General features: G+C 37.0%; 1 protein-coding gene across 1 annotated transcript in view; it reads left to right on the top strand.

Moving 5' to 3' along the window:
• ARAP2 (ArfGAP with RhoGAP domain, ankyrin repeat and PH domain 2) overlaps positions 1–25,579 on the top strand; it is a 117,686-nt gene extending 92,107 nt beyond the window's left edge. The window contains exons 26-32 of the mRNA XM_030449915.1: positions 809–937; positions 6,910–7,049; positions 11,812–11,894; positions 13,303–13,338; positions 13,824–13,887; positions 21,310–21,441; positions 25,223–25,579. Coding sequence (XP_030305775.1) covers positions 809–937; positions 6,910–7,049; positions 11,812–11,894; positions 13,303–13,338; positions 13,824–13,887; positions 21,310–21,441; positions 25,223–25,579 — 941 coding nt within the window. The remainder of the gene's footprint in view (positions 1–808; positions 938–6,909; positions 7,050–11,811; positions 11,895–13,302; positions 13,339–13,823; positions 13,888–21,309; positions 21,442–25,222) is intronic.
• Positions 25,580–25,854: the final 275 nt, after the last annotated feature.

Below are 25,854 nucleotides of genomic sequence, written 5' to 3'. Positions count from 1 at the left end.
ACCTTCAGCTGGTATATAAACTGGGGTTTGTGTGGGGTCCTTGCTGGACTTTATCAATGCATTTTCTCAGTCTTGTATGGATGTTACCTATGCATCAGCAGATGTAAGTTTCAGCAACTGAAGTGCTGAAGTGCACACATACATTCAAGTCATGCTTTCATCTAGTGGTATTTTAATCTTGCTGTACATTGTTGGAATATAAGAGCAAATCTGGAAATTCCCTTACCAAAGCAATAGCAAAACCTAGTAAGACCACATCCTTCTCTAATGAAAACAAGAGTGTGTGGCAGTCTACTTTGATCACTAACAGACAATATAATCCATGCCAGTATTTTGGGTTTTTTTCCACTGTTGCTGCTCCAAATTACTGGGTTTTCATTGCAGAGAATTGGTAGCTGTGATGATTCATTTTTGTATTGAACCACGGCCACTGAGGCCCAGTGTAGCTGCAGATCTCAGTTCTGTTGGAACATATTTAGGTATGCCCTGTGATTGTTCCTAACATTTGTAATTTTGTTTGAAAGTAGCATCTTCACATAAGAAAAATACTGATAATGAAATGCAAAAGAGTCGCTAAACATTTGGCTACTGCTTGTTTATTAAATACTTGTTACCTGTGCAGACCCTACCAGCAAAGGTGTTACTGCAGAAAGTCAATGAAGTACCTAAATGTCTTACTTTGAAAGCAGTGAATGATACAGTCCTGTGTGTAGGCATGAATAACTTCTAAGGACCTCCAGTTTTGTTTCTGGTTTGGGTTTTTTTGTTTCAACATTTTTTTATTCTTTTTTTCTCTGACGTTTTTCAGAACGTCCTCTGCATTATACTGAGAATGTCCTAGAACAGGTTCTCCACTGGAGTTCACTACCAGAGCCTGGCACTGCATGTCTGATAATAAAGCGATTTCTAACAGCAGACATGATCAAACTCTACAGTGGTAAGTACCTTTTTTAAATTTGGATTTTTCATGTAGGAACATAAAAATGGCAGATCTTTTATAGCTGTTTCATTGGGGCAGTGTCCAAGAAAATCTGAATTACTAAAGCTTTATAGAAGTTACTGGTTGATTGAGGGATGTACTGACTTCATTTTAAAACATAGAAATTATGTATATTCTTGTTTCTACAAGCTATAAAGCTCTCTCATTTGAACATAGAAGTTACACAGAATCTCTGCATTTGTTTAAGTTTATGAACTTCTCTGGAGCTTAAGGCTGCTCCTTTAACTATAGTGCAATTCTGCACAGTGCATCCACATATATTCTTCACTATACTCTCTGTCTGTGGACTATATATACGATTATCTTGTATATACAATGATACGTATGCATATTAGATATAGAAAACATATCTACGTATTTTATATAATTATATAAATGCTTTATATAATAAAATTTTTTATCTTGCAATCCAGTCCCCCCAAACTACAAAACTAATTTGAATTACATACTCAAGCAACTGAATGACTTGAAGACATCCTTTAAAAAGGATGAGGAATTTAGATCTGACACTTGAAAGGAAATATAGCTCCAATATATAATACAAAATTATGATTTACAAATTTCCCAGTCCTATTTTATATTTTTAAGTAATACCTGACTTTAAATCTCCTGTGTGTAGTATTTGCTTTGAGGGAAGCAGGAGTTTAGAAGTCAAAGATGTCAAAAAATGTTTTTCAAGCACTTGAAACCCCGTATGCTGTCACTATAAAACATGCAGTGGGGATACATGATGCCTGGTTTAATGCCCATCTTAATGACAGTTCAAATACATAATCTTTTTTTTCCTCTGTTGCCCGTACACAGAGGTATTAATCCCTCCATCTGTGTATCTCTTCTGTTTTGATTTCAAGAAGTAAAAGTTATCCTATTATGCTTATTCCTCTGAAAGTAATACCTCCTCTCATCATCTTTTATTCCTGTAAAAGCATATTCCACAAATGTGAACCAGCCTTAACAAGTGTGCTATTCATGACTTTTATGTCTGAGGTTGACTATCTCTAAATGTGTCATAGCAGATAGAGAATAGAGAGAAATGGCCTACATCATTAAAAGCTTGGTATATGAACTCCTATCACCTCACGCAGTCTGCGTTGAAGTATAACCTGAAAAGGGAATGGTTCATAACGACTGTGTGAACCACTGCTGTGAGAAACATGTAAGCATTAGGCTGGTGTCTGAAGTTCAATTTAGAAAATGTAGTGCCTTTCAAAGGGGAGATATGCCATTTGCCCTCCTTCTCTCCTAATTTCTACATCTATTTGTTCTCCCAACTCATTATAGTAATTTTCGTCATCAATTCTATTCAGTTTGACCGTAGTCTGGACACACTGGATTTGAAGTGAATATTTATATTTACTGACTTTTTGGTGTTAAAGTAATTAAAACCTTGTTTAATAAGTTATATTAGTTTGCCTAGTGGTTGGAGGGGAAAAATCTCTGTCATACTGGAGACTTACAGTATTGATTTCTGCAAAATCCACAGAGTAGTTCTGTGTATTACAAAATCTTTTCTTGAAAATGGAATTGCCATTTCAAAGAATTTTTACATTGGAAACAGAAAGTCTGTCCATTCATTCACAATTTGTGGTTGCAGGAATCTGTGTTCATTGTTTCCATTGCATCTGCACATACTGTTAAAACAAGTAAGAAGCTATTTCAGAACAAAAAGATAGGGGGTTTTAGATAAATCTTGTAGTTCCACCATTAGATAGTGTCAGAGTGAGAAAAGATACAGGATGATCTCACATAATGGGGACTTGGGAAAGGGATATTCCCAGAGTCTAGAGGAGGAGGAGGCAGTTGTGGTTTCGCTGGGTCTCCATCTCAAAATGCATCAGAAATAAATGCTGACTTGAAGGAAGAAGGGGAGACCTTAATCATTTCAGTCTTTTATTCTTTTTATGTAGATAATTCTTCCTTACTGAGTACTAGGGCTGAGATATCCAACTGCTACAATTTAATATTGGGGGTTTTTTAACAGTGGATTCAGCACATAGAAATGGAGAAGTGGGTGAATGGATGTCCTCCTTTGCAGTAATGCAAAGTGTTGTGATCCTATTATGTTTATAACTGAGTTTCATGAAGTTCCTTTGGCTCTATGATTTATGTTAGAATTTTGCAGACTAGTATACAGTGTTCCTGTCCTTTTTTTCTGATGACCTTTGTGTCATCAGCACTTTTCTTCTTTTTCTTCCAGGAACTTTAATGAAGTTTGATATAATGTTTAATAGTGAGCCTAAAAGAATAACTCTATTAGCCACATTTCATCTTAGCAATTTATGATTGCTTTTCCTGTCAGTGCAGCTTTTCCCATGTTCCTAGTACATTCATTTTTATAATTATTATACTCATCCTCATTATCTCCATTTTCAACTAATTTCTCATGTTGTGCAATGTCAAACATTGTACTAAGGTTTAGATACACATTTTCTTTTGTCAGAAATCAACTTTCCTTTTCAAGGGAAAAAGTTAGTTTATTTGTATTGATATGTTTCAGCAAATTGGTGGTGAGTTTTCTACTTTCCTCCAGACCTTTAGTTATATGCTCTTGACAATTTATTCTACAGTTTTTTGTGCTTCTTTCAGGAGCACTCTTTAAACTGCTGTTCAGAGGGGCAGAGATTGCCTTGGTGTAAGACATTCTCAGTACATCTTAGTTCTATCTCAAGACCCTTTTTCTTCTCCTAACTTAAAAATGTTCCCCAATAAAAATTAAAATGTTATTCATTAGAAGAATATGAGAAAGTAGATTTACTCTGAAGTGTGTGTATCTAGGTACTTGAAACTTAACCAGTAGAGAGTCATTTTTTGAGTGGCAAGTATTGATTTCTATGAAAAGGTGCTTTTATTCAGAGATATTCTTTGAAACACAAACTTCTAACCTGTAGATGGATCAATCCCGAAATGGACTGAGTGCTTCTTGTTTCTTGTCATTGCAAAATTCTAGAAAGTTCTGTGTGTTTTGTAAAGTTCAGATCATAAAAATCATTCTGATTAGGACACATCCCAATTATTTTGGGTGGGCTTTATGAAATACTGGCCTTGAAAAAATACAGAATATCATCAGTTTAGAGGATTACTCTTTTTACTCCTTCAGGATTTTCTAAGATCTTTTGAAGTACCAAGTGTTTGATAGATTTGGCATGGTGGGAGTGCTGTTAAGTTTAGAATGAGTTTTTGTCATTTTCAGAGCTCTGTGCAGAAGTTTAAAATATTATAGTTTGGTACAGACGTGGAAGTATCCTGCTACTCTTCATTTGGTATCATTAAAAAAAGAAAAAAACCAAACAAACTTGTGATTGTGTACATTAGGATTCATGTGCTGTTCTGAATGTGAAATAGATATTAGCAGAGAGGGTATATGTTAGGGCTTTTTTTAACTGTGCATGCATATTTGCCCTTACAACTGAGGCAATCCAAGTAACTTCTCATTTTGATTGCTGAGATGTGTAGATTCTGTCTTTTAGATTCTAACTTAAACTCTCATGAAAATACTGGGAATTTCTCTTTTGAGATTTCCCTTTCATGGCAAACATGCTGATTAGAATGTCTTAATTTAGTTGATTAAATCAAAGAAGATTATTATCTTTTTAATTTCCATTATATTTTTAATGCTTTTCTGAACTTCAGTTTGTTCTAATAAAGCAAGGGAAAATTAGATTCACAATTTTTAATTATCTTCTTTTTGCAAATAAGTTTAGTAGAAGGAATAATTTAATTTCGACTCTTTAAGCAGCTGTTTCTTAGCCAGTGTGAAATATGAAATTGAGATACAACTTTTGAAGCTATTCCCAAAGTCTCTTTACACTGTACAGATGATAGCAGAATCTGAATGATTTTTGAAATATAACCTAACTGGGTTCTTTGTAAGCACTTTAAAGTGTATTTGTATAATTGGATGTTTGATGCTGGATATCACTCTTGTACGTTTTGTGCATAGACATCCATGCACCTGATGCATTAATACATTTTTCACTATTAAAATTCTAGGATTCTTCCTAAATACTCATATATGAAATTGTCTACACGCTCTTTAAAAGAGGGACAAAAACCAAATGCTGAAATACAGGTAGCTGGAAACAGTAACATGCAGTATATTTGTATTAAATACTGCATTTTATGTTCATTAGTGACGCTTTATGCAAGTTCTTAATTGTCCCTTGTCACCTTTCATGTCATGCAGAACTTGACTGCTCATTCAGCTGATGTATGAAGGTGGAAAAACTACATAATGTTGATTAGAACGTGATACAACAAATGTTGCTTCCAAAGCTTAACTATTTGTGTAGTTATCTGTGGCTGTGTGCCATTGTTCTTCACAGATAGGAAAAGCTCACACAAACAGTGGGAATTGGTATTTTCTCTATGTCTGTCTATCTTGACCAAACGAAAATGTATTTTATGTTACTTTTCATTGTTGATTTATTTAAAACATTATTTTTTGAGTTTAAGTGCTGCCTCTCAACCGTAGTTTTGTATCAGATACTCAAATCTTAAGTGGAATTTTAATGTGAAAAGCCAAGTTAAGGATGCTATTCTTCGTACACCACATGCTCCTTTTACAGTACAGAGTTTTTTTTCTATCTTTAAATGAATACATTATAAAAAACTAGTGGTATAATTCTGGGATACCTAAACAAGTTTATTCAGCATTTCCTAAAGTGAGTGACTTACAGGAAATATCTACATTTGGCAAAAGTTAATAGGTAGTGAAATCCAAAATACAGCATAAGCAGTAGGATTTTAACATTGAGATAAAGGAATTTAGTCCAGTTAGTATGGCTCCCTCCTCAAAGAAAAATAATCGAGCAGAAGAGTTCACGTCCTGCCTAGCTGCTCTCTCTCCCTTCATGCTGGCCGTCTGCTTCCAGCACTAGATACCTCAATTAAAAAAGAACACTTCAGAATTCTGCTGAATTCTGTGCTTCTTCATACACACTTCATATGATTCAAGTACAATTTTTTTTTTCTTTTGTCATTCCTTACTTTGTTAAAATGTTTTTTTTGGTTTGAGTTTATACCCATGAGTCTTACCAGCGTGATAATTACAGTAATTAGTTGTCAGAAGATTCTGCTTTTTGTTACTGGACTTGCTGGGACATGGTAATAAAATAAGTTTGTTGTTTTTTAAAGCAACAATTGTTGGGCAGAATAGGAAAACAAAAACCACCTGAAAGTGGTGGTGCAGTAGTTAATATGTACTGGTAAAAGTTTTTTTGCTTATTTTGTTTAGAATTTTAAATTGCTGAGAATGTACTGAAAAATCTAGTCTAACAAAAAACCCTCACTGGTTCTGATTTATTATTATTTTTTTAATAAAGGCCTTTTTAGTACAAAGAATGTCCTTTATAAAACTGACTGCTGCAGAGTAGTGGTTTGGGTTGTTTTTTTAATTCTTATTTTTACCAGTTATATGTATGTTTCTGTGTGTATAGAAATATGTAGAGACTCATCACAACATCAGATCTTTATGGAAAATTTTTGCTTCTCTGAAGCACAAAGATTAAAACTATCCATGTTGTACTTTCGACTTACCCACAAATTCTATTCTGAAAAGATTCTTTAAATTAAAGTGTGTTGGTGGATTCTCTCCATGTTAGCTTAAAAGTAAAACAAGAGAAGACTTTTTTCCTTCCCCATACCTAAAATCATAATACCAATATGTAAGAATACCTTTCATATTAATATATCATATAGGATATGTATTATATTTAAATACATTTTATAGATCAACATAATGGTATGGTTGTATATTACGTTTAATTTTATTATTTACAAATGTAACATAACTAATCATGGAATTGTAATCTTAGTCTTTTGAGAAGCATTAATATTGGAGGCATTTAAAAACTAGGACCTTCTACTGTTGTAAAATATTCTAACTCTATGCTTCTTTATTTTCTTGATAGAGAAAAATGAGAAAGCTAGTGTGAAAGCAGGCAATCTGAAGTACAAAGAAGAACCATCAAAACTACTGTCTGGAAACAAATTTCAGGAGCGTTATTTCGTGTTACGGGAAAGAAACTTGCTTCTTTATAAGGATATAAAGGTACAAGAAACTGCACCGAACTCTTAAGCGCTTAAGCTATATTAAGCACTTAACTCGTAAGCTATCTTTTAATACAAAAAAAAAAAAAAAGAAGGTAAACAGATCAACATTTCTTATAGTAAACGACAATTTCTAGAGTTGGGGCTTGAAGTACAACATTTTTATTTTACTCTTTTGCAGATGCATTAGTGAAAGAAGTTTGAATCAGTTGCTTATTCAGACATTGTAATTACAATAAGCTTTGACAAATAAAAATGTTTGGGAATGCCTAAAGATTGTGCTATGACTAGGTTTTCCTAAAACCTAGTATGTAGTAGAATATGGAACTTAATCGAGCTGCATGCTGTCTTGGTATCTCACATAAAACTTGGTAACTCACATAAAACCAACAAGGTTCTTACACCTGCAAGTGCCATGATGTAAGATACTACAGGAAACAGGAGCTCTCAGTTCACTAGCAAAATCTTCCACTGCTTCCCAGCAACAGTTTTCAAATGTATTCTCAGTCCTTCAGAAACTAATGGATAATTAGACATACCCTAGAATTTCACAGAAGCAAGCTTAAGCATGCTTAATAGCATGGTTGGTTCAGTTTTAAATGTTTAATGGGATTTTTTTTTTAGAATGGGTTTTGGTGTACACGCCTTTTATTAAATTAGGAAACTAAGTAATAGGCATTGTAAACTATATTTTCATTTTAGTTTTTGTAATTTCTAGTTAAAAATCTCTAAAAGTTTAAAGTACTTTTCTTTTTGCTAACTTTTGGTTTTGTCCATCCAGCTAATACAGATACAAAATTGCTGACCCTAATGAAAGTACTTTTTTAAAGGCAGATTTATAGCTAAAGTAAGCTAATACAAAAGACATACTGTGTCATCTTCTGATACTATGGATATAATCTTAATTAGAATGGCCCCGAATGTCAAAAATAGTGTCTCATAATTTAGTGCTAAAATTCAAATGGGCATATACATGAGAATAAATTAATAAGCCTATAAAAAATTAATTAGTATCTTAGAAAAAGATTTTGGTGGAATTGTTGTACAGCTTCATAATCTCCTTTCAGTAGCCATTTCTAAAACACTGAATTCCCCAACTCGGGTGGAATTTTGAGCAATATTACTTTTAAGTGGCTTTACTTTTGATTTTTAGGAGGCAAATGGAAATAACATTCTGACAGAATAGTCTGTATCACTTTGGTTTATTTTCTTTTGAGACATATTCAACTATCACTAATAATAATCTTGGTTTAACTGTAGTCATATTTAGAAATTAACAGTAGGAAGGCCTGGCATTGCAGATGGAAAATTTTATTTAATGACTGCACGTACTAATTAATTTATAAATTTTCAATAACAGCAAATTAAGTTTGTATGTATGAGTGGAGATATGTTCTATTAAGTGTTTCTCTTGTTGAAGAGCAATTATCAAAAAGCTAAAAGTTTCCATGGTACTGTATGTTAAATTACAGCATTGTGCTAATTGACTGAAACCACACACCAATGCAAAGTACTTAGGAGATAAACTCACACACAGACAAATGGCTTTCTTATGGTGCAATTTTGTGAGTATATTGTTGTTTAATTAAATACTATGTTTTGTAGGCATACTTTTTCATCCTGGCAATACCTATGCTTTGAGTGTGAAGTTAGACAAGAATACCAACCATAAAACTGTGGGGTTTTTTGTTTTATTTCCCGAAATGCTTGTCATCTCAAATTGTCTCTTTCATGACACTGGAGTGTTAATAGCTGTAGAGGGAGAAATGGAAAATCCAGGACAGACAACACTATGAAGTAGCTTTATGTACTGGGATTATAAGATTCGTTAAGTTTGTTGTGGGGTTTTTTTCTAAATAGAAAGCTAAAACACTTGACCTAAAAGTACTGAAAGGATGTTGGTGTGTTGTGTTAGGTGTTAGTTATGGTTTGTAGTAGGAGTGTATCCATGAGATTTTATTACTTTCAGCATTTCATCCTCCAGGCATGTTCAGTTTTCATACATGGTGTGCATGTGTCTTTTGTAGGTTGGCTGGAGGTAGTTTGTTCAAGAAACAAGGCAAGAAGGAACCTCAGGAATTCTCTAGTCCAACATCCTGTTCACAGTAGGGCTAGCAAGTGACGTCAGAAGTGGTAGCTCAGGGCTTGATACAATGAAAATTGCATCATCTTGAAAACACCCAAAGATGGAGATTGCACAGCCTCTCTGTGCATCCTGTTGCCATACCTAATTGTTCTCATGAGAAAAATTTCTCCTTGTGTCGAGTCATCCTCTCATGATGCAAAGAGCCTCCCTTGGTCCTCCTGATAACTTCCCTGTGGGTGGTGGGCGGGTGCAGTTAGGTCAAGCCTCTTCTCACAGGACAAGTGCTCCAGTCCCCAGCCACTTTGGTCGGCTTCTGTTGAACTCACTCCAGATTATTGATTTTTTTTTATTTTTTTTTTTAACTGGGGGGCCCAAAACTAGATGCAAGGCTGCAGATGCAGTCTCACAAATGCTGTGGAGAATGGGAAAATCCGTCATTGACCTACGGTCTGAGCTTCTAACATTTCCTGAAAGACTTTGCTGCCAGGACACACTTCTGGCTTATGGTCTCGTGCCATCTATCAGTACCCTCAGGTCTTTCTCAACAGAGCTGCTCCTCAGCCTATCATTGCAGGTAGCTATTCCTTCCCTGCTGCAGGGTTTGGTATTTATTGTTATTGAATTTCATAAGATTCCTGCTGGCCCATCTCTTTGTCCTGTATTAGTCTCTCTGGAAGTCAGCCCTGCCCCCAAGCACATTGACTGCTCCTCATTGTGCAAACCTGATGATTGATTGCCCCAGGTCATTGATGAAGGCCCCAGGACACACCCCTGCAATACTCCCCTTGTCATCAGGCTGCAGTTAGAGTATGTCTGGTTAACTATCACCCTCTGAGTGTGATCATGCAACTAGTTTTTGCTGATCTATATATTCACACAGCCAGACTGTAACATCCCAGCTTGGTTAGAATAATGTAGGAGATGGTGTAAGCTGATAAAGCTGAGGTTAAAGACATCCAGTACTCCCCTCCTTTATACCAAAATCCAGTAATTTTATTGTAGAAATAAACCACATTGGTCATGTTGCATGCTCCCAGTAGCACCTTCTCTTCCACGGGTTCAGATGTGCTGAAAGATTGCCCATTCCAGGATTTCCCCACAGAATGAAATGAGCCTGGCAGGCAAATTGATCTTCAAGTCATCTTTTCAGTCTTTCCTGAGAATGGATGCAGTCTTTTCCTTTTTCCAGTTACCAACAGTTGTCCCTGATCTCTGACATGTCCAAGATGATACAGAGCAGCCTTTGAAGGCTTTCACTCAGAAGAACCCTTGGATGCAGCCTATCTGATCTGGTTGACTTACTTGAGAGAAGTTTAAGTTGTGCCCTTCCTGACTCAATCCAGTGTCCCTGTGGTGCAATTGTTCCTCTACTTCTTGAACCCTTTCTATAAATGTAAAGGCCTAGAAGAATTTGATGGTGTGAAGACTGATGAGGGAAGATGCTGAGTTACATGAGCCTTGGTTACCTGTGTCTGCTGTTGCTAATTTACCCTCCCTGTTCAGCACTGGATCAACATTTTCCTTGTTCAGCCTTTTACTAAGACACCAGTGTAGACGCTCTCCATGTTGCCCTTAATGTTCATAGGAGGTCTCAATTCCAGTTGAGCTTTGGCTTTACTAAAAGCATGTCTGTATGTCCTGAGAAGTGTTTCTAAATTTCTTATTTCATAGTCTTTCCCTGTTTCCACCTCCTGTACACTACCTTTGCCTGCATTGGAGCTCCACAATGAGCTATTTATTTACCTGGGCGTGTCTCCTGATAAATCTGCTTTTTTTTTCCTGAGTATTGAGATGAATCATTACTGTTCTTGGAAAATGCTTTAATCTTGGAGAATGCCTTAAAACCTTTCCTGATTTCCTGAGCTCCTTTACACTTCAGAGTTGCCAGCTCCCATGGACACTCACCTATCAGATCCTTGAATAAGCCAAGCATTGCTCTTCTAATCTTTGTGATCTGTCCTCTGCTAACTCATAATCTTTTCTTGCCCTCAGGATCTTGAGCTCTACTATTTAATTCTAAATATGGCAAATACTACCATTGATTACAACATCCCTGACCAGTTCTTCCTTGTCTGTGATTAGCAGATCCAGCTGTGCATCACCCATTCCACTACAGTTGTCAAGAAATTATCCTTGACACCCTCTAGAAATCAGCTGGATTGCTTGTGTCCCACTGTGTTACCCCAAAGCTCTGCCTTTCCCATCCCTTGCCCTGTAAGAATTAGCATCTATTACCCGGATACTTCCTTGGGTTGTTTAAATACTGAGCTTTTTACCCTGATTGGGAGATCTGAGGCAATTAGTCACGGTAATATTGCCCATCCCATAGAAAAGCTCCTTAGAACAAAGGACATCCCCACTTCTCATCTTCCTTGGCTTCTGTCCATATATTCCAGCATTCCAGTTTTGTGACTTGCACCACCACATCTTCATTATTGCAGTTGTTTTACAGTTTTGTGGCTTCACGTGGCCCTAAAGTTCTTAATTACTCTGCTTCAATTTGCAGTTGGTGATTGGCACACTTTCTTAATGGGAAAGAAATAAAGAAAAAATGAAATGATCTGTTAGAGGAGGGGGCTGCAGCCCATGAAAGAAGCGTAACTGTAAAGACAGCCATGTGGCAGTTTCTCTTTTGCACATTTGTGATACAATAATTAAAATCTTCTTTTATTTACAGGCTAGCAAACCTGAAAAAGTGTTGCCTGTCAATTCCCTCAAGCTTTATATTGGAGTGAAAAAGAAAATGAAGCCACCAACAAAGTAAGAATAAAAAAGAAAAGTTAAACAAACACTCTGTTAGCAAAGTACTTTTATTATCATCAAGAAAGGGGAACATAAAATATTTTAGAATGAGAAAGTCAAGAAGCCAGTTGAAGTATGCTGAATTAAATTACCTTCTGTAGTATTATTTGCCCTAACCTGTTTTTGTGTTCTATGTTAACTTTTCTATGCTAGGAAATTACTTTATTGATTGGCTTGTCTTAATCTGAAGTGTATTATCTCTTGTGGATATGTTTTCTGCTCATTCATTTAATTTTGTAGTATGTGTCCTGCATTTCACTGGTGGACATACCTTCACCTCAAGGTAAAAGAGAGAGCAGAGAAAACCAACTAGTCATGGCCTTTAGTAACAGTTGTTCAACAGAGAATTTTACTTTTTCAGAATCCCTGTTATTTTGATGTTTCTTCTTCCAGCTGAAGACTACAGTGTCCTTTGCAAACATCAGTGACTGTATCTCTGGAAAAGAGCATTACACCTGTTTTTCTCAGATTTTACTAGAATTCTGACACTGAGACAGTACATAGGATCCTATCCCAAGGGAATTCTAAGTTGACTGTAGCCTTTAAGCAGATCTGCTCAAACTTTTCCTTTACAGTGTGCACATCAAAATGACCCAAAAAGGTTTGTGAATTTCAAAGCTTAGTTCTGTTAAAGAAAAAAGTTGGTGGAGTTTTGGTTTGGGTTTTTTTGTTCAGTTTGTTGGTGGGTAGTGGTTTTCTTTTTTTTTTTGAGTTAAGAGCAGAATGAGTAGTAGATTAGTCCAAAATAGGAGTAAAAACTATATAGATGAGGAGCAGGTAGCTTCTTTCATTGAGATTTATTTTCAGTCTGCTTTTAGAAGCAGAAAACTCTTTTGCAAAGTCTTTTGGATCTCCAGGAGAGTCTGTGTTTCTCTGACCTTAGAGGCTTCATTGTGCATCTACACCCCTTTTTTTTTTTTTTTCAGCAGTTCTGAAATCTCAGTAGACTCTTGTGGTTCCTTCTATTTATAGTGCAAGCATACCTCTCTCTTGTCTCTGACTTCCACAATGTAGTGGACCCTTTGCTGGGCACCATCTTAGCAGTTTTACTTCCAGCAGGTTTCAGAAAGCACAGCCACAGCCAAAATGAGGCAAGTAGTTAGCTGTCATCTGCAGGGCTTGTCTGTGACCTTTGTTCTGTGACCAGAACAGAATGTTCATTACCTGTGAATCAGCTGAGAGAAAATGAGAAAAATCCATCATCAAACCCACAATTTCATTCTAGATTTGCAGTACACATTTAAACTTAGTAATATTTTTTTCTCCACTTAACACTATGTAAAGGTAATTAATCTCTGCATTCTGATGAATATATCCATATCTTCAGTTACTGAAACTAATTTTTTTTAAATTTTATTTGTTTCAGCTGGGGACTTGCAGTATTTTCTGAAAAGTACCAGTGGTAGGTAAACACCAAACACATGATTTAACTTCAATGTTTAATACATGTCAAAATGTTTAATTTCACAATAAGAAAGTTTGAAAACTAATTAGGGCAATATTTTGCTTTCATACTGACTTTTGCTATGTTTTTCTAAAATTACTAACCAGTTGTAGTTCCTATATTTTTGTAATCTTTTGTGATTATGTGTCTGTCTCCCTGCTGTTGCCATAAAGCAAATTATTTTCATAAATTTTGAATGATAAATTTTAAACCTATCTACATGCTTTAAATGAAGCACATGCATTGATTTCAAAAGAGGGTTAAGTGATTATTTGAAGGATTTATATTTCCTATCTTTTTACAAGGGTGTTAATATAATATAGGCAGCATATATAAATAAATGTAAGCACTGCCTGAAGTTGTCTAGAAGCCTGTTCTTTAATATGTTTAACTGCAACAAGAGGTTTTGTTGCTTTTCTTGTTACTTATGTATTGCATTCTAGGTATATATGTTGTGATGGACAAGATGCACAGATGGAGTGGATGATCAGCATTTTTACTGCGCAGGTACTAATCTGGTTGCAGAAATGTAATTTGTATTGCTGGTAGGAAAATCCCATTGAACAATCATGTATGTGTTATGGCTATGTTATAAAATCATAGAATGCCAGGTTAGAAGGCACCTCAAGGAGCATCTGGTCTAACCTTTCAAGGTAAGAACGTGATTTAGATGAGATCGACTAGCACCCTGTCTAGCTGAGTCTTAAAAGTATCCAGATTTGGGAAATCCACTGCTTCCCTGGGGATATAATTCCAATGTCTGACTGTTCTCAACAAAAAAAAATTTTTTCTGGTGTCTGGTCAGGTTCTCTACAGGAATAAATGGCACTCATTACCCCTTGTCTTTTCCATGTGATTCCTTGTGAAAAGAGAATCACCATCTTCTTGGTAGGCATGTTTTCAAGTACTGAAACATAGCAATGTTTTCCTAAACCCTCTTTTCTCCAGGCTGAACAAATCCAATTCTCTCAGCCTTTCCTCATATGGCAGACTTCCCAGTCCTTTTGTCATCTTTGTGGCCCTTCTATGGACCCTTTCCAGCCTCTCCATGTACTTTTTTGGATAGCAGGAACCTCAACAGATGGAGTTGCAGTGCCATTAAGGTTTCTGGAAAACTCTACAATAAAACTGCAAAAAGATGGTCTATGAAGACTTATTTATAATGTAATTTTAATGTGAAAACTGGGTACTTTGAGGGTAAGAGGGAAGAACATTATATTCTGGCATTTTGTTTTTTTTTTTCCTGCTGTGTTGTAGAAAAGCTGGTTAAAGAAAACCAATTCTTTTCCTGTACAGTAATAAACCCCTTCTAGGTGAAATTCTGTCCATTGACCTACAGGGTATGTTTGTGTGCCACAATGTCTTGAGTACTATTTCTCTGCTCACTAGCTAGGAGGCTGCATTCAGAGTAGTCCCAAAAGAAGGGTGCCCTTTTGAAAAGCAGAGGTGTGAAGCTCTGTTGAAGAACTATGCCAATACAGCTGTATTTCTGTGATGTCCAGATTAGTTTAGCTAAAAGTGAGGATTGTGTTTACCCTAAATTAAGTAATCTGCTGCTCACTGCTAGTGAGTAAGGTTTGTGTATGTCTAAGTGCCACATAATGCATCCTTGCAAATGGAATTTTATTTTTACACAGGAGGAAGTAGGAGTAAGATAGAGATGGGAAGAATTCAGCCTGATAGGAAACTAGAACATAGGTTAATGTTTTTTAATATTTTTTGTGTGTGTGTGTGTGTGGTAGTTTAGGCCCAGCTGGTACCAACCAGGCCTCTGTTCACTCACCCCTATCCTAGGGAGGAGAAAATCCACTCAGAGGCTTGTTAGCTGTGACAAGGACAGAGAAGTTTGCTTCCTCAGTTATAGTAACAGGCAAAACCAGGAAGACTCAGCTTGGAAAGAAAACAAAATTGCTCTATCAGGAGAAAGAGAAAATACAACCAAATTTTAATACATTCTTCCCAGGCTTGGATTCTTTGCCTCCCACCTGCCCCTCAGGGCACAGGACATGGGCAGGGGGAGGTTCAGGGTCAGTTCCCCACATGGTGTTTCTGCTGCTCCTTCCTCCTCAGGGGGAGGACTCCTCTCAGCCTCACCCTGCTCCAGTGTGGGGTCCCTTTCATGGGAGAGTCCTTCATGAGCCCATCCAACATGAGGTGCAGTCCCTCAGGAACAGACTGCTCCAGCGCTGGCTGCCCACAGAGTCATGACCTGTCACCTCCCATGGCACAGGGTCCTCCATGGCTGCAAATCCACATTTGCCTCACCATGGTCACTCAGGCACTGCTCCACCGAGCTCCTCCATGGGCTGCAGGGCCACAGCTGCCATCTCACCACAGGCTGGGGGGAAATTTCTTCCTGGGCACCTCCTCTCATTTCTTCCTCACCAACCTTGATATCTCTGCTCCAGCACCTGCTCTCACCTCCTCCTCTCCTCTACTCTCTTCTGCTCTGCCAGTCTTTTCGCAGCTTTGTTTTCCCTTTCTTGAATATGTTATTTGAAGAGGCTCATGAAGCTTCCCATCTCCTCAGCCTTTGCCAGCTGTGGAGCCAGAATTGGAGCAGGGGAAGATTCCAGGAGCTTCTCACAGGAGCCAGCCCCCCCCCCCCCCCCCACTACCAAAATAGGACTGCGCTAACCTGAGACATTGTGACAGATTGTTCTTGACTTTCCCATGACATTCAAGGAAATTTGAGGAAGATCACTGTGAATAAATATCACTAGATTTATGATTACCTGTGAGCTTTAAAAATTGTATAAAGTGGACCACACACAAGACTGTTGCAATACATACTTCTTAAGGAGTTCTTAAAATAGAATCTGATCTTCATGGATAATAGTGCTAGAAGTAAAATACATGCCTTGTAAGTAAGACTTCCAATTTTTTGTCTTATTCAGCTCCCTTAACTAAAGTATTGTAGTTTCTATGGAAACAGCCACCAGTCCTGGCATGCATCTCATGGGCATAACAAGAATGGTGGCACTTCAAATAGGCTCAGAGGTTATTGATAGAGGCTACTTAGGAATAACTCATACAAGCTTGGTCACTGTTGAAGTCCTTTTGACATGAAATCGCAAGAAGGGCAATCTATTAGGATCTGGTCAGATAGCGTGCAATGTAGGAAGTTCCTCTGACAATATAGATGAACAACCGAGAGACACTACTTAATGTTCGTAGTATTTTTTCTAACAAAAAAAAAGTACATTTTCTAAAAGTTATGAATTGAACTATTGTTTTTTTAAAAAAACTTCATTCGAATGAATATACAGTACAGTGAATTAGCAGTACTAGTGAGCTACATTGGGAGGGTTTATTGGTTTTGTATTGGGCTGTGTTTTTTCTGTGGGGTTTGGATTTTCATAATTGGCATTCTGAACATCAGCATTGTTGTCAATTTTTTAATTAAATGGGAAATTAAATCATAGAATCATAGAATGATTCGGGTACTTGGCTCTGGTGAGGCCATGTCTTGAGTACTGTGCTCAGTCTGGGCACCTCACTGTGAGAGGGACATAGAAGTGCTCAACCCTGTCCAGAGAAGGGCAACCAATCTCATTAAGGGCTTGGGGCACAAGTCCTGTGAGGATTGGCTGAGAGAGCTGGGGTTGTTTAGTCAGGAGAAGTGGAGGCTGAGAGGAGACCTTCTTGCTCTCTTAAGCTGCCTCAGGGGAGGTTGGAGTGAGGAGGGAAAGAGCCTCTGCTCCTTAGTCAGCTGCGAGAGGACCAGCGAAAATGGATGTCAGCTGCAGTAGGGGGGGTTTAGGCTGAATGTTAGGAAACATTTTTTCACTGCGAGGGTTGTCAGGCATTGGAATCGCCTGCCCAGGACCATGGTGGAGTCACCATCTCTGGAGGTATTTAAAAGATGTTTGGACCTGGTCCTTAAGGACATGGTTTAGTAGTTAGCTTATAGAGTTGGTCAAAGGTTGGACTGGATGATCTTGGAGGTCTCTTCCAATCTAAAACATTCTATGATTGTGTGGGTTGGAAGGGACCTTAAAGGTCATCAAGATCCAACCCCCTGCATGGGCAAGAATACCTCCCATGTATTCTTGACAGTTGCACAAGGCCTCATCCAACATGGCCTTGAACATTTCCAGGGTTTGGGCACCAACAACCTCCCTAGGCCATCTATTCCAGTATCTTACTACCCTCATGGTGAAAAATTTTTTCCTAATATCTAAATTATATCTGCACTCTTTGAATTTAAAAACCATACCCCTTGCTCTATCACTACTCTCTCTGGTGAAAAACCCCTCTCCAGCCCCTTCAGGTACTGGGAGGCTGCTATAAGGTCTCCCTGGAGCCTTCTCTTCTCCAGGCTGAACAGCCTTAAGTCTCAGCCTGTCTTCATGGCAGAGGAGCTCAAGTGCTCTGGTCATCTTTGCAGCGTTTCTCTGGACCTTCTCCAACAGGTCTGTATCTTTCCTGTTCTGGAGGTTCCAAAGCTATATGCAGTACTCCAGGTGCAGTCTCACAAGAGCAGAGCAGAGGGGCAGAATCACCTCCCTGGCCCTCCTGTCCATCCTTCTTTTGATACAGCCTAGGATGTAGTTTGCCTTCTGAGCTGTGAGCACACACTTGGAGGCTCATGTTGAGCTTCCCCTCTACTACCACCCTCATGTCCTTTTCCTCAGGGCTGCTCTCTATCCATTCCCCCCCCAACCTGTATCTGTGTCTGGGGTTGCACTAATGCAGCAGGACCTTGCACTTGGCCATGTTGAACTTCATTATGTTGGCACTGGGCCCACCTCTCCTGCCTCTCAAGGTCCCTTTGGTTGGACTGCGTTCCTTCTAAGATGTCAGCCACACCACACAGCTTGGTATTACCAGCAAACTTGCTGAGGATACACTCTATCCCACGGTCCATGTCTCCAACAAAGATGTTAAACAGCACTGGTCCCAGTACTGACTTCTGAGGAACACCACTTGTCATTTGCCTCCACTTGGACACTGAACCATTGACCACAGCTCTCTGGGTTCAGCCATCCAGGCAATTATTTATCCACCAAGTGATCCATCTGTCAAGGCCATGCCTTGCCAGTTGGAAATCAGGATGTCATGTGATCCCCATCCACCATCTCTGTAGCTTTGTCTTAGAATGCTGCCAGATTTGTCAGGCATGATTTGCCCCTAGTGAAGCCATGTTGGCTGTCACCAATCACCTCCATAATTTTCCATGTGCCCCAGAAGATTTTCAGAAGGATCAGTTCCATGATCTTGCCAGGCACAGAGGTGAGACTGACTGGCCTGTAGTTCCCCATGTCTTTTTTTTTCCCCCCATTTTAAAAACAAGGACTTTTTTTTCAAGTCAGTGAAAACCTCATCAGACTGCCACAGTGTCTCAAATATGGACAGAGGCTTAGCAACTGCATCTACCAGCTCCCTCAGGAACCATGGGTGGACCCTATCAGGTTCCATAAGACTTGTGCACCTTGAGGTTCTTTAGATGGTCATGAACCTGTTCTACTACAGTGGGGATATGATGCAGATGTGTTGTGTTATTGCAATATATTACACTAAATATGATTTGGAGTTAACATCTGCTTGAGAAAGCAGTGGCTCATGTTACTAAAGCTTACTATAAGGTCTCCAAATGTTTTGAATCATGCAGCAGCTGACAGTTATTATCACATTATCCCATTTCTAAACCAAAAAACTATAAATGTCAGCTGAGTTTATTTTTTGTTAGATTTTTCAAATTGAGGTAATCTTAACAAAACACAGATTGGATTTTGCCTTATCTGTTACCACAGTATTTGAACACCTTTGTGTGAGAGAGGCTGTGGGCAGCATGTTTCATTTGTCAGTGGAATGGCTTAAATAAAAATTGAAAAATACAATAAAGTGTTTTTTTAAGTTTTGAGACATTGACATTTAATGACCAATTAGGAGGAAATTAATTTAATGATGCAATTAGGAGGAAATAAATCTATGATACTGTGCCCCCCCATGCTTGAGTATAACGGGACTATTGGTAATTAATATCAGTAAGATAGTAGTCTTATTGTTACCTTTTCCCCCCCTGTCTTCTGATAATATTTATTCATGTACTATAAATATTGCAGGGACTACAAATAGCAAACTGTTTGGTACCATGGTAATACAATAATAAGAGTACTTCTGATACAGAAAATCAAATTAGCCAAGAACTTCTTAGTCTTGTATTTCAAGATGGTAAATACTAAGAGGGTTTGGAGGAAGGCCATTGTTTCTTTCAGTTCTGTGCAAAATCATATTGATAAGCTGAAAGTTGATTCTTGAATTCTATAATGGTTTTGTACAAAATCACTTAATAGCATATGAAGCATACAGTTGAAGTAATTAATTGCTATAAAGATGGACACAATAATATTCTTCCTGTTCCATTGCCTTTTGATCAAGTAGAGAGAGGCAAATTACCATGAGGTGCAGTTGAGCAGATAGGTCAAAGCTATGAATAAATGCATTTATTATGTGACCTAATACAATTCTAGTATTTCTGAATTGCTTTCTCAGAGTTCGATTTTAAGAACTGTTACAGACAAAAAAGGGAAATCAAGCTGCTTAACTGACAGGGATAGTTTCATTGGTCTTCCTGAGAATTAAGGAAGGCAGTTTCCCTCAGAAACTGACTTAAAGTTTCTCAGCCACTTTTTAAATCAATTTTGCCCACAGTAAACTAATTCTGGTTGTCAAGACCTGCCCTTTCAGATAATACTCTGTGTTTCATTGAAAGAAATTGTTCTTAATGCTCACTGTTTACTCTTATAACAGACTTCTCTATCACCCTTGTCATCACCACATGTTAGGACTTCTTATTCCATAAAGATGTGAATTTATAGAATTTCTAAATTTGAAAATGTTGCTTCTGATTTCTAGACTGCTGTTCTATGCCAATAATGCTGTTTTTACTTGCAGACTATCTGCAAGTATACTCAAAGCACCACAACTGAATTTTTGGGTACAGCCTTGAAGAGAGTCAGGTCTGGATAGCTGGAGACACCACAGTCTTTCAGGGTAGTTTGTTCCAGTGTTTAAGCACTCTCACAGACAGAATTTTTGTTTTCTATTTATTATAACTGATACTTTGAATCAGTGTTTTGCCACTATTTATATGAAGTATTCATAGCTTTCATTAGGGCTCCTTTGCAGTTCTGGCTTGCCAGTTTACTTTTGAGTTGGGCTGATTGAGTTTCACGAGCTCATCTTTAGAAACTGTTCTTCTGCTGCAACCTCTTTGATTCACGTGCTTTGATTTCCACATGTGAAATTCTGCATGTTCTGCTAATGAAAGGTCATTATAGACTTCTTTTTAAATGTTTTATTTGAAATATGTACTTCATGATTTCTTTTTTTTTCTTCCCTTCTCTTCCCAGTAATATTTTTCACTCAGAATGAAGCTGCATGCTTTGGAGTTCTCAAAACTGACCAGTTTTAGTTGAGCTAGGGCAAAGACTACTATTGAAGCCAGATGTGTTTATTTGTAGGTTGTGTTTTTTGATCATTCAGATTGTCAAGCCAATTTCTTTTGGTAACACATTAAGATTTTAGAATTGCTTAACCTACAATAACAGTAAGTTTTGAAACACTTGTTTGCTAATTGGAGTAATTTTATTTTATTTCAGATTTTTTGTGGGGACTCCTGAAAGCATGCTCATGTAGGATTTTGAAATTGTGAATCAAGTCAATGTGTATTGATGGTATTTTCTCTTCTTAGAAGATAATCGTATTATCTTCTTCTCTGTTACATAATGTGTAGGCACTTATGTAGGCATCACTTATGAAATACTAGCATAATTTTAAATGCCTTAGTGTCTTCTCTCTTACACAAGAGGAGGGCATCATATTGTGCAGTAGATAGCTTTTTGTAGGAGGGCTTTGCCTACAAAATAACTTTGTGTATTTGTGAAATTGCACACCAAAAATAAAGATTATTTTGTTCTTCAGCATGCAGATATATGGCCACCTGCTGGAAAAGTAAGAAAACAGTCTATAACTAAAAGTCCAAAGATCGGAGGCTTACCCCTAATTCCCATTCAACAAGAGAAGAACACTTGTAAAATCAGAGGGAGTACAGAAGTAAGTGGAGTGTAAACTTGGTGTACAGCTTCTAACCACATTGCTGTATTGTTAAATACTCCAATAATCATGAACTGTCTAGAGCTGGATCAATATCAAATGTGGAAGTTTGATTATTTATGCTATGTCTAGATCTTGATAAATTTTATGCAAAGGGTGTTTGTATACTTTAGAATAGACAGTAATTTAAGATTAACACAAAATTATGTCATGGAAAATAAAAGCAAACACTCCATGTACACAGAAGACCCAAATTGGAAAGAAGAGTAAAACAGTGGTGCCAAGTAGGTATATGATAAGGGTTTATTAAGGAAACATACAGTGCAGCTATGTAGTCAGCAAAGCATTAGATATCCATTCATATACCACACATTCAGTGTGTCTGTAGATTTGTCGTACTTGTCAAAAAAAAATCAAATAAAATCTCCATTTTAAAGCATTGGAGTGCGATAATGTGACCAAGCATTTTCTGAAAGATGCTGGTTTATGAAAAATAAGAGGCCTGTTTACAGATCAGTGCATAAACTTGTATTAGGAGTGTCATCAAATTTATTACCATAAAGGCAGGAAAAGAAGATGGAAGTTTTCCAAAGAGTGAAAAAAGTTACACCTTTGTGATGTGACGTGGGGAAAAATAATAAACATAACCTCAAAAATACCCAGAAACCAAAAGGTTTACTATTTATGTTCTCTGCAAAAAAGTCTATATAGAATGTACTCTTTTTTTCCCATTATTGGAAGTAATTTTGTTGTGTGCTAACAATACACACATGATACAGTAATTTTGAAAACAGTATAACTAGGAATCCTTTTATTGGTAGTGCATTTAAAATATGCTTATTTCTCATCTAGAATAGGTTAAATTAAATAGGAATACATCACTGTATATCAGAAAGTCTGTAATTTTATTTCAAAATATGGGAAGTCTGAGGAATGAAAAAACTTTTCAAGCTGTGGTCAAATACCATATTTTTGTATAAAGTGTAATGCTTTGAAAGGAGCAGTGAGTCACAGGCATAAAGGAGGATGCAAATAGATAATGTTGCTTCAGTGTGGGGGTTTTTTCCCCACTGGTGATGTGCAAAAAAAGGAAAAATGTAGTTACCCATACCTATTATTATCAATTTATTCACCAATTACTTGATTAAGAGGCTGAAATTAAGAGGCAAACAGCTACTGCTAACATGAAATTGTTGCTTTTTACACTAGGAGCTGTTGGGAGATAAGTATGGGGTCCAGCACATAACTATCAGTGGGCAGCAAATCAAATACTGAGAAATGATTTTATTAAGAAATCAGATGTGGCGGTTTTGTTCACACAACATTCTGATATGTTATTTACAAGAGGAACTGTTTGTTACTGTCAGTGCTTTAATTTGAACAGGATTTTGGTCCATCCATTGAATATTGTTAGAATACAATGTCTGGGAGTTAGAATTCCTGTATATGCTGAATATACTTTAGAAGTTCAGCATGTTGCAATTAGTCTATGTTAAGGGCCCACATGCCAAGATCCAAAACTGTTTCAGAGGAGAGGGCAACCTTTACATTTGAGTGCTGTATTTGATCTGTTCCTACTTTCATTCAATGAAGGGCCACTGCTATACACAGTTTAGCAGGTAGAACTATACTGATTTCAGTAGTGTAGTTGCTATTTTTCTTCTCAAAAGATGCAAAATTGAAACATGACATAAAAAAAAAAAATGTAAGTACAAGATTGTTGCCCCTGACTGAATTTAGCTGCTAATTCATGTCTTGGTTTGCTGTGTCACAGTGAGTAGGTTGGAGTGTGTTACTGTGCTTTCTGAAAGGTAGTACGCAACAAAGGTAGTACACAATATACATTTTACATATTGACCATGTATTATCACAGTCCTTTTACTATTGTTTATTTAATTGAGCATGAATCACAAGTGATAATCTCAGTTTTCTTGCTTGTGTAAGAAAATTATCTTAAATTAAAACAAATTCTTTTAAATTGAAATGTATAGCTTTTTTTTTCAGGAACACAAAACTCTGCTCCATAGCAGGCACCAGTGGTAACCCATGTAGCAGGATGAACTCTTGTTGTTCTGGGACCGATTTTTTTTTTAATTTTTATTTTTTTGCAGCTCATGGCCACTGGTGCTTCATTTTTAATAGCTAGTTTTCATTCTTGGAGAATTCAGACTGAAATATTAGCCTCCTTAACGCTAAAACTGACATAACCCCTTCATCTCTCTCTTTAAAATTGCAGTTTGAATAGTCCAAATGTTTTCCTTTTATTATTCAACAGACACTAGTTCAGGTGAAACTTCAAGATACTGCAGAAATTTAGACTTTATTTTATAGCTTAGATCTCTTCAATGCAAACTCAGGTAATATTTACTGATTTTCTTCCTACGCAGCAACTAATTTGCTGCATCAACACTCCTTTTTTGTGTTTGTTTTACATTTGCTGTCCTCATGAAGAAAGAAATGTCACTTTAAAACACAGAAAGTAAATAGGAATGGTAGGTTAATTTATTGTATCCTCTCTACTCAGTTGGTATGGCAATAGGCAGATCACTCCTTTTGAGGGAAAACCTTACAGCTCTTGAAGAAAATGAGGTCTTGGAATACTTATTTCATGAATGACATCTTTGTTGACTGCTAGAAGATACTTAATGCTGAAGGCAACTTTGGTTCTTTTTGTTTTTCCTGTGTTGCTCTTCATTTTGCCTTGACTTTTAAGGAATCATTTATCCATTGCATATGAGCAAGCTATCTCATTGAATCTTTATATCCCATATGTACTATGAGATACAAAGCAAACATGAAAATACACTCAAACACCAGAGAGGAGCAAGTTGAGTCTACATGAGTGTTTTAGTTAGTATCAGGCATGCACTTTAGGAGCAAATATGAGTTTTGCTTCATGTTGTGCATTGGTTGTGGAGCATGTGACCTTGGATTGCTTTCAGATGAAACTAAAGCTGAAGATGTTGTGCAAGAGCACATGTAAGCACTGCAGCCAGAAGAGGCCTTCTGTCAATAGGAGAAAGCTGAAGTTAGTCTGAAATGTATTAAAAAAACAGTGTTAGTGTGGATGTCAGGTTCTCAACAGTTGTATTCCACTGCACAGCTGTGCTCCTAATGGGCCACACTAGTTGTCAATTTAGATGCAGCATTTGATTTACCTTTCATTTTCTATAGCTCAAGAACCTGAAAACAGCCTACCAATATGGAACAGTTGCATTGCCATCAGTTTGTTCTTTTATCTGAGTGCTCAGTATATTACTTAAAATTGCTAGCAAATATTCAAAAAAAAAGCAGACTCTTTAAAATTTATCAGGCAGCACTGAACAGCTGCTGAAAATGCTTGTTATCATGTAAAATTATCTTCTATAAGTTTATGTAACTCAGTCATTAAGTTAGCAAAATTGCAACATTATGTTATATTTGTTTAGGAATTCCTAGTATTTAAGAGTATATGGAGCTGCTGTAAAATATTAAAATATAGTCTGCTGTGGTAAAATAAAAAAAAAGTTGTATGTGAATGAATGTCTTCATTGTCATGGTGCATTTAATGGAAATATGTAATTTTTAGAAGTAATTCACTAATTCACAAAATATGCTCACTAAAAATGCTTACTAAATGATAATAGCACAAATAGTGGGAATTCAGAACTATTAACTGTGCTATCTCAGCTGCTGATTAAAATTGATTTTTCTTTCAAACTTATGTGAAACTAATAAACAAAAATTGCAATCTAAATATTATTGAATATTGTGCTAATGAACTTATTTCTTGTTTGTTCAGAATATAGAACTGCAATCTTGGAAACAAAAATTTGGTGAGCATCATGAAAATTACTTTCTGCAAGAAAGAAAGAACTTGAAAGAGAAAGCATCTATTGTGGCACAGTGTTTGGAACGGAAGGAGGAAAAAGTGAAAAATCATGGAAAAATACATCGGAACTTGATCTCTGCTCGGAGTGTAGGTGCAGGGATGACTGATCTACACCAAAGGTCACATAAGGCACTGAAGAAAAATAAGAAGAAAACGAACAAAACTACTTCTTTGGAATTAGATAACAAATTGCCATCAAATGTGCTTGAGGAACTAAGTACAGTGCTGCAGAAGAACAGAGCACTTCATGATGACACCTCCAGCTGATTTCCTGAGTGTGAAGTTATATACTGTTTTAGAATGTGTGTATCTGGCCAGAAGTAATTTTTGATGTGTGTAGATTGTACAGTGCAAAGGAAACGTTTACATGCAGCTGTTGATTTTGTATATTTGTATGCTGCATGTTACAATTTAAGATTTAATAAGAATATGTAAGACTCCTGAAATTTGCAGGTTTTCTTGTCCAGTACATTGGCACCAGGGTTTTGCTATAATTTTTTGTTGCAGATTTTTTTAATACAATAACTCTACGCAGCATCAAA

Source organism: Calypte anna, chromosome 4A (genome assembly GCF_003957555.1).
Source record: "Calypte anna isolate BGI_N300 chromosome 4A, bCalAnn1_v1.p, whole genome shotgun sequence".
In the NCBI taxonomy this organism is placed as follows: domain Eukaryota; kingdom Metazoa; phylum Chordata; class Aves; order Apodiformes; family Trochilidae; genus Calypte; species Calypte anna.
Note: the sequence above shows the minus strand (reverse complement) of the source record. Positions and strands in the feature narration are given on the sequence as shown.